Here is a 9,671-nt window from a genome sequence, read left to right on the forward strand (position 1 = left end):
AATAATAATGTTTTGATGCACATTGAAAAGCAGCACCCATTTGTTGTTATAAACCTGGGATTTTTTAATATAATAGACTTCATGGAGGTGGTTGTTAACTATGGATTGTACTTAGTCAGATCCAGGTAGCCTGGGGACTTCCTGTAATCCTTATTGTAAATGTTTACTAATTGACCAAGAATAAGATAGTACCTTGTTATTCTTCCTGACTTTCTCCTCTTAATTATATCTCTTTGACATTCCAGTGCTGCTCTGAGCTGTGCTTTTCTTTTCTTCTTCTTCTCAGAGAGGAAGGCTGCATTTTATCCCCCTGCATTGATGGATTGGAAGGTGGCCCAGGAAAAAGTGCCCTGGGGCATTGTGCTGCTGCTGGGAGGTGGATTTGCTCTGGCTAAAGGATGTGAGGTAACTTCTCCTACCTTGGGTTGCTGGCCCTACTTTCACCAAGAGGATGGTCCAAGAGTTGCCACGTTCCTCCACTCTTCTACCCCTCAGCGGAGCCTGTGTGTTTCTGTCTCCTCCTCATGACTGCACATACTTTGAGGAAAAGGTCCCAGAGTAGCCCGTGGAATAGAGAAGGTGCTCAGGAATGTCTGGGGAGTGATTGCAGAAACGTGAATACATGATCCTGCTTGGTCAAGAGAGGCAGAGGACACTGTCAAGTCCCAATTGGGGTTTGGAATAGGTTTCTGCCTTTCTCTACACAGGCAATAGTAATCTCTGCTCGTACATCCCAGGAAAATCTTTCTTTCAAATCCTTTGGGTATTTTTACCATTATCTCTGGCTCTTCTCCTTGTTGAATTCTTTGTTGATATGGTTCCCATTTTAGAATTTTACTCTAGCTAAGCAAGAAGTAAGGAGCCCTGCTTGTTGTTGTTAAGTGCAGTCGAGTCGGTTCTGACCCATAGCGACCCTGAACAGGGTCTGAGGCTGTATATCTTTACGGGAGCAGAAAGACTCATCTTTTTGCCACAGAGCAGCTGGTAGTTTCGAACTGCTGATCTTGCGGTTCGCAGCACGATTGGTAACCACTACACTACCAGAGCTCTTTAAGGAGCCCTGGTAGCATAGTTGATTATGAGTTGGGCTGCTAACCTCAAGGTCAGCAGTTCGAATCTACCAGTCACTCCATGGGAGAAAGATGAAGCTTTCTGCTCCTGTAAAGATTTCTAGCCTCGCAAGCCCTATACAGGTTGGCTGTGAGTCAGAACCGACTTGGTGGTACACAAGCATCGCCACTTCCAAGTGAGTAGTAGCGTAAGAGGAGAAGACAGCTTGTGGGGGGCAAATAGCATACTATGCCCCCACTTCCATCTCTTCTGAGGAAGGAATATGTCAGAGGGAGGGATGAAACAACTAAGTGCTACTGTTATCCATTTATTCATCCAGGAATAGAATGTAATAGATAAACTTAGTGTACCTTGTTACTGGGAAGTGTGGTGGCTCTCTGGACTGCAAACCACAAGGTCACCAGCCGCTCCATGGGAGAAAGATGAGGCTTTCTTCTCCCACTAAAATGTACAGCCTCAGACACTCTATACGGGTAGCTATGAGTTGGAACTGAGTTGAGGTCACGTAACAATAGCAATAATATTATGTCCTCAACATCTAGGACAGAGTCTGTATCTTCCTATATATGTATATAGGATGGACAAATCTATTCATCTGGTCACCTTTCTACTCACTCACCTTCCATTCATGCATTCATAATGCATTCCTATTGTGCTCTAGTGTTAAACCAGACACAGGGATTACAGCGGTATTAAGGTACGACCCTGTTCTGTGGGACTTAGGGAGGAGGGCATTTTAGAAGGCAGAGACATGTTAGCAGAGGAAACAGCATGGTGTGTGTAGCTGAGGAATAATGAAGAGGAGGCTGATGAGGCTAGCAGAAACCACTTCCATGCAGACCTTGGGTTCACGATACGGAGTGCGGGCACTATTATGAAGGCAGTGGGCAGCCATGAAGGATTGACACCAGGGAGTGATTTGGTTACAATTGCATTTGAGAAAAATCATTCTGATGGTGTGAGTGAAGATGTGGGCAGGGGAAGGGTTCAGGGAGAAGCAGTAGGTGTTTTTATAATCTTCCTCTAATTCAGTCTTATAATATTTGACTCTGTGGACCATTCTCTCCTTCTCTTCAAGAAACAACTTTCCACTGGTTTCCTTCTGACTGTTCCTGATCATCTTCATTGACTGGCAATTCTTCTGTTCCTCCTTAAATTAGAGCATCTTCAAGACTCTTTCCTTGGCCTCTTCTCTTGTCACTTCCATTCTCTCCCTGGAAAAATCTCCTCTCAGTCCCGCACCCCAAATCTAAATCCAAAATGTGTGGTCCAGATCACTCTCCTGAGATGCAGAATTATAGGGCTGGAAAGAGAAGACAGACATGAGATGTTTTGGGGGAATTTGGTGATGACTGGGTACAAGGGATGAGGGGCACAGAGATTCCCCAGCATCACTTTCAGCCTTCTGGCTTGGACAGAGATGGTTGGTAAATTCATCTACCAAGCTGGGGAGACCAAAAGATACAGCAGATTCTGAGCTAGAGAGAATGAATACAGGTTGGGGCCTATTGCGATTGACAGGCTCATGGAATATGTGGGTGGAAATTTCTAGAAGGGGTGTTGATGTTTAAATCTGGAAATTGACTGGGCTGGAACAGATTTAGGAAACAGTAGAATGAGGATGGAAGTTGAAGTTGTGGGGATGGATGAGACCCCCGATGGAATTCAAGCAGAGAGAGAATTCGAAGTGGAAAATGGGCTGATCTTCCTGAAACAGATGAGGTTCCCTCCAGCCCTAGAGGAACTGTGAGCCAGTAACCCTACATAACTCCCCTCCTGGTGCTTCCCAGGCCTCGGGGCTGTCCGAATGGATGGGGAAGCAGATGGAACCCTTGCATGCCGTGCCCCCAGCAGCCATCACCTTGATCTTGTCCTTGCTCGTTGCTGTGTTCACTGAGTGCACAAGCAATGTGGCTACCACCACCCTGTTCCTGCCCATCTTTGCCTCCATGGTAAGTAACTCTGCTGGGGATTTGGGGAGGACACTTAGGCACCATCTCCTAGGAAGTTGTCAGACTGTGAACGTGTCCTGGGTCCCTACTAGGCAGTGAAACCAGGGACCAGTGCTTGACTAGACTTTGGAGACCTGGGTCTGACCCTGACTTTGGTCCTGCCCTCAATGCTTGGCCAGGTTTTTTGTATCCCCACCCCATGTGCTGAGCAAAGCATAGGTCAGGTACTCAGACTTTGTTTCATAAATGTAAGTGGATTCTTTTTCAAGCTCAGAGACAAGACTTGTGCCAAGGAGGACTGGGTCAATGACCTGGGAGAGGACAGTGGGTCTCTGAGGATGTAAGCACAGGTGTGTGTGAGGACTGCAGAGCAGGGGGAACACTCCTGGCTGGGCACACAAAGAAGGAGTTTTAGGGGCAGAAGGGCTTATAAATGAGTGTGACCACAGAAGGCATTCTGGGAAAATGGAACAGGCCAACTAAAGGAAATTGAGTTGCATGACTGGGAATTCCCAGAAGCCTTGTTTGGTAAGTGCAGGGTTCCAGTTAGGGGATACGCAGGAGATGAGGCCAGGTCATAACGGGGTGGTAGTGGAGGGGGATTGCTGGAAGCCAGGCTAAAGGGTTCTATTCTGCAGGCAAGCATGTTTGGGGACTTGAAAAGAAAGCAGAGCTTATGGGAGAATTGGTTGTGATCTTTCTTACATTTCCTTTTGTTGGTCATCACCTAGCAGTACTGACCTCCAGGTGGTATAGAAAGCACGCTGGGTTAGAGTCAGAAAACCTGTCTCCTTGAACATGCCATTTAACGTGAAGAAGTCAGGCTGAGGGGTGGTTTAGAGAATCTTCCCCGACTCTCAGAGGAATTCCTCAGCATTTTGCTGAGACTCAGATGAGATGACAGCTATGGAAATCCTTTGTAGACTTTAAAAACAAAAAAAGTCATGGGAGAGGTCACTGCTGTTTTTCTGGAGGTTGGAGACAGACTTACAAGGGGCCTGAACACAGGATTTAACTTGGTAAATTTCCATTTAGCTGCTGGGCGTCCACATTATAAACAGCAAACCAAGTGGAAGGGTTCCAAGGGAAGATGAAAGTGTTGTAAATAACAAGGTGGCTGTTCCCCTCTCCTGAGCGGCTGCCCATCAGAGGCAGAAGGGCTTCTTTTGCTGCTGAGCATGCAGTGGTAATACACTCTCATCCCTTGCAAAGGCCCTACTTTGTCATCTCCAGCCCCAGCAGTGGGCACTGAGGGCTCCAAGTCAGACTTTACCCCAAGGGAGAGAGTCCCTGGTGGCCCAAATGGTTCACCACTCATTTGCTAGCTGAAAGGTCCTTGGTTTGAACCCATCTATAGAAACGTGTCAGAAGACAGGCCTAGAGAATTGCTTCTGAAAGGTCCTGGCTTTGAAAACCCTATGGCGCAGTTCTACCTTGCACAAGTGGGATCACCAGGAGTCAGAATGAACTCATAGGCAATGGGTTTGGTTTATCCAAAAGGAATGTCCAGGCCCTTTAAAAACAAACTATTTTAGAACAAGAGACCACAGGTAAGAATCCTCCCAGCTCCTACCAAGGCCCCTTACACTTCTTCCTCAGCACCCACCTGTCTCAGAGGAACGGGGGCACATCCCCCAAGTGCATCACTCATGGCCAAGATAAGATGGCGGGCGGGTCAGGAGGTAGACTGGGCACCTGCCTGGGACATCTAGTTACATCATGTGTAACTTAGTACAAGGCTTCCAGAGGGCGGCTTAACAATAGGAATCATAGCTGTAAACCTGCTCATATCCTTCGACTCAGCAATTTCATATCTGCGAACATATTTTAAGGAGCTCATCAGAGATAGATTTATTATGATAATGTGCATCACAGATTCTTTATAATGAAGATTCTAATAGGGTTATTAGTGGAATAAATGATCACATATTCATACAAGGTAATACTGTCAAACCATTAAGAAATTACCACTTCAAAAGAAATTTTAATACAATGAGAACATGCTCATGGCATAATTTTTTTAAGTTGAAAATGTAACACATATACATGGTTAAAAATATCCAATAATACAGAAAAGCATACAGACTCTAATCGCCTAGCCTCTTAACTAAAGATAACCTCTGTTATTCATCTCTTAAGCATTTCTCTAGATATATTGCACACATACATGTTCTTTTAAAACAAATGGCATCTTCCCCTTATCCTGTTCTGTACCTTACTTTAAAAAAAAAAAAAAATATATATATATATATATTGTTGTTGTCAGGTGCCATCGAGTCGGAACCGACTCATAGCGACCCATGCACAGCAGAACGAAACAATGTCCGATCCTCAAGCTGACATCTCTGCTCTTCAATACTTTAAAAAGTTCCTGTATATATATAAAACTAGAGAGCTTAGCGATCTTTTCTTATGAATGCGTGGCATCTGCCTAATTCTTCTTCACAGCTGCATAATATTTCATTGCTTGCACATGCCACAGTTAATTTAGTAATCCTGTTGCTGGTGCTTACTGAGTGTGTTTCCTATGGCATGCTGTCACAATGTTGCAGTGAAGAGCTTCACATATATGTCTGTTCTCCTATACACGTAAATCTGCATGGTGAACTGTTTATGTTGAGAGATATTGATCATTGATAGATACTATGACTATTGTGATATTATTTATTCATCCAACAGCTATTTAATGAGTGCCTCCTCTGTGCTAAAGGATTCCTGGTGGTGTAGTGGCTTATGCATTGGGCTGCTAATTGCAAAAGGTCTGCCAGCTACCCTGCTGGAGAAAGAGGAGGCGCTTCTGCTCCCATAAGGATGCACAGCCCTGGAAACCCTATAAAGGGTCGCTACGAGGTGGGATCAACTCGATGGGCACACAACAGCAGCAGTACTCTGTACTAAGCACTGTTGTTGGTGGTGTTAAGTACCGTTGTGTCGGTTCCTACTCATACCGACCCCTGCATAGGACTTCCAGGCTTCAAATCTTTGTGGGAGCAAAACACCTGATCTTTCCCTGTGGTGCAGCTGGTGGGTTTGAACCAAGGACCTTGTGGTATGTAGTCCAGTGCTTATGATATGAAGCCACCGTGCACCCTGTTAGACGTGGCACTGTTACATGTTAACATGAAGATATTAAAATGAAGAGCAAAATGGTGGATGCAAAATTTCATATGTTAACTCATCCCAGATGTGTAGAAAGACACAGGCGTACATACATGCAGATGAAAGGCTTGTTCTCTGTCCTTTAGGCACTTTGAGTCTGTGGCAGGACAGACAGCTATGTGCTGAGCATGCATGTGGGCTGTGGGACCACTGGGAGATTCCCTGTAGTTTAAGTGTCCAGTAGAGTCTCTGGTGCATGTTTTTATTAGCTGCCGTAGACTCAGCCCCTGACACCACATGACCTCATGTACGATGGAACCGGACACTGTGATCCATTAGAAATTAGTCTGGAAGCTCCTATTCATCCTCATAACTTCCACTGATAGATGGGAGGTGGCTGTTCATGTGTTGCATTGGCTGGGTGTCTGGTATGGAAGGCAAGATTTCTACCACTGAATCACACCTGCCCCCTCTGGCACACAACAGGTGTTTCAGAAACAGATGTTGAATCACTGAGGAGGTGGCCTCTGGGTTCAGGGATGAATGTTGGATAGAGTTATCTGCCAGAGATGTGGTGCAGGGTAGAGGAACCAGCAAGATCAAGTCCTAAAGGTGGGAGGGTGCCTGGTGCATCCGGAAATACTTTTCAGAACGACGCTCCTTGTTTTCTGTGTCTGTGACATGGCAGTGCTTTTTTTCCCCAGTCACGCTCCATTGGCCTCAATCCACTGTACGTCATGCTTCCCTGTACCCTGAGTGCGTCCTTTGCCTTCATGTTGCCTGTGGCCACCCCGCCTAACGCCATCGTATTTGCCTACGGACACCTCAAGGTTTCTGACATGGTAACACACACAGCTGCTCTTTTTTACTTCTATCAGATGATAATGTTGTTGTTATAAAGAATACTCAGTTGATTTGTGATGTGTGAGTTTCAAACTGATACTGGAATGGCGCTGAGTGCCGGAACCTACACATTCGTTGCATTTATGATGCAGATTTTTTATCTTTCTCCCTTAGCACAGATTGCTCTGTCTCCCAAGACTGAGCAGTGCTTTATAGAATCTCCCATGCATCTACCGGGGGTGGGGATGGGGGGTGAGGGGGACCTCCAGTGGGTACTTGGAAGGGTTGGGAGTGGGAGGACCACATAGCCAAGGATGGACTTCACAAAGTAGCAAGGACCAGAGAGGAGAGTCAGGAGGCGCAAAGCTGAGATTGGGAGAAAATGCTAATTTTGGAGGAGTGTGAAGAGGTTGAAGCAAAGAGAGGGTGAGAGGGAGACCCATTGCTTGGGAAAGGATGATGTTTTAGAACCAGATGCAGCCATAGGAAGAACTCCTCAGGCCTGGTGTTGTTTTTCACCTCTGATGGGAGAAGGAGAGGGCAGCTTTGCAGCTCCAGGTGAAGGTCTAGGCACATGTGCAAACCTGGGAGACCAGGACTCCTCTGGGTATCTTTGGGACTCCAAGGAGAATTTCCATAAAGAGGGCAATGGCAGGTTCTAGAAACTTGATTCCAATGTCCAGTAACAAATCTCTAGCATGTTTTTAAAGCAATAGTTAATAAGCATTAATAAAGATCACAGAGAAGGTATCCAAAAAAGAGCCATTGGTGCTTCACATGGAACCCAATGGGTCTTTGTGGGGAGGTTAAACTGTGGGTGAGCCCTGGACTCAGTCAGACTTCCAGTAAGAACACCAACACACTGAAGCTGCCACCAAACCTCACCTCACCTCACCTTACCTCACCTCACCTCACCTCACCTCACCTCACCTCACCTCACCTCACCTCATCTCACCTCACCTCACATCATCATACCTCCCCAAGGCCCAATTTTCCAGATGCTAAAATGGACATAGGGAAGCCATGTGTCCTGCCCATTTCCTGGGGTAGCTCTGAGGACTCTAGCACTTGGTGGCACAAACTTGCTTTGTGGGAGCAGGGGTAGAACACACAGAGAATGGGGAACAGGGAAGGTAAAGTCCAGAAAGGCAGTCCTTTGTCTCCTGCCCCAAGAAGCCTTATTCCAGTGTCTTGTTTGCTCTTGTTGGGCAGCCCAGACTGACCAGAGGGTGCTGACTCTGACTATGTTTCTGTCCAGATGAAAACAGGACTGATGATGAACATCATCGGAGTCTTCTGCGTGTTTCTGGCCGTCAACACCTGGGGGCGGGTCATATTTGACTTGGATAATTTCCCCGACTGGGCTAATGTGACACACATTGAGACTTAGAAAGAGCCACAAGACCCACGGACCCAGCCCCCACCCTTCTGAAGACTCTGGAACCTTCTGGCATGTCTTGCAGCAGAGCTTTGCTGTTCATAGCCTGATGGGACACAATGATGCCCACACCCCACTGAGACCCAGGGCCACCTCATTCTCAGAGGTGGGATGGGTGGCTTGGAAGGCGAAGAGAACTCCTGAAGAAGATGCTGGTTCCCATCTTTCCTAGGAGCTCTGACGTCATCTCTCAGCACAGGCAGGCTGTGGAGAGCTCAACTTCCAGCAGCCACCACTCTGGCCCAATCCAAGACTCTGCTTTCCACTTGCTTAGTTCCAGGGTAGTCTAAATGGGAATCAGATCCTCAGAGTAGGAGGTGAGCAAACAAACTCCCAGCACCCATACCTCTTCCAGCTCACCTTGGGCTGCCTTGGATCATCTATCATCTGTCATTCCAAAGGGGACAATCCAGCCCAGGGACGGATACTGGGTTTGAGGCAACTTCCCACTGCTGAAGTGAGAGTGGGAATCAGAGCATCTCTTGAGACTCCAGGAATGCTTTATGGTACCAGCACCAAAGGATGAAGAGTTTGAGTTGAGAGCCTTCCTGCCTACAGGACACCATTGGCTACTTTTGCTCCTCTTTATTTACCTTATTCCATTGTAATTGACAAGTTGGACTCCACTCCCAGCTGTCAAGTGAGGTCCTTCAATCCCTAGGTCCCTTGGGTTGGTTATCTTGGCCAACATTTGCTAAATTCCACTGGCTGGGGCCCTCCCGCACTCCTTTTTCTTTCAGGTAGGTCTGTTTGGCTTTCTTGGAACATCCTGTTCCTGACACCCCCACAAAGATGGGCTTACACTCCACATTTGGGCAGTGCTGGCACTTTGGGGGTCATAGTGAGGTATCCAGATCCTCTTTCATCTGCAGGTCTAGCATGGACACAGCTATTCAATGCCAGCAGCAGGTCACTTTAGAGCTGTCATCTTACCAGAGTGTGATCTCCCCTGAGGAAAGCTTTGCCTTGCTGAGTGGCCTTTGCAACCAGGCCTGGAGGCTCTCTGGTGAGTGGCAGTGCTTGCTGGTCCCCCCAAGCAGACATCCCTTGTCCATGAAGGAATTTACCTAAGATTACCGGAGCAAAGACTACAGAGTGGCTGTGGGATGATGAGCCTCAGAAACCCCCATGAGAGACATAAGAGATAGTCACCCTCCAGCCCTCAGCCCTGTTGACTTTCCTTCTTGTGCTGTTTCCAGAAGAGAGGCAGAGTTAGACTCAGAAATACTCAGAGGTCAATTGATAGCACTTTTCAGGGCAGGAGAAAG

The 9,671-nt window shown here is 46.9% G+C and overlaps 1 protein-coding gene across 4 annotated transcripts in view; it reads left to right on the forward strand.

The window, feature by feature from the left end:
* SLC13A5 (solute carrier family 13 (sodium-dependent citrate transporter), member 5) overlaps positions 1–8,480 on the forward strand; it is a 39,573-nt gene extending 31,093 nt beyond the window's left edge. The window contains exons 8-11 of one of the 4 annotated variants that reach the window (XM_006863288.1): positions 287–405; positions 2,862–3,023; positions 6,827–6,964; positions 8,224–8,480. In XM_006863288.1, the coding sequence (XP_006863350.1) occupies positions 287–405; positions 2,862–3,023; positions 6,827–6,964; positions 8,224–8,355 (551 nt within the window). In that variant the 3' untranslated portion in view covers positions 8,356–8,480. The remainder of the gene's footprint in view (positions 1–286; positions 406–2,861; positions 3,024–6,826; positions 6,965–8,223) is intronic. The other 3 variants (XM_006863286.1, XM_006863287.1, XM_006863289.1) reach the window with 3 other exon arrangements.
* Positions 8,481–9,671: the final 1,191 nt, after the last annotated feature.

Source organism: Chrysochloris asiatica, unplaced genomic scaffold, assembly GCF_000296735.1.
Source record: "Chrysochloris asiatica unplaced genomic scaffold, ChrAsi1.0 scaffold00054, whole genome shotgun sequence".
In the NCBI taxonomy this organism is placed as follows: Eukaryota; Metazoa; Chordata; class Mammalia; order Afrosoricida; family Chrysochloridae; genus Chrysochloris; species Chrysochloris asiatica.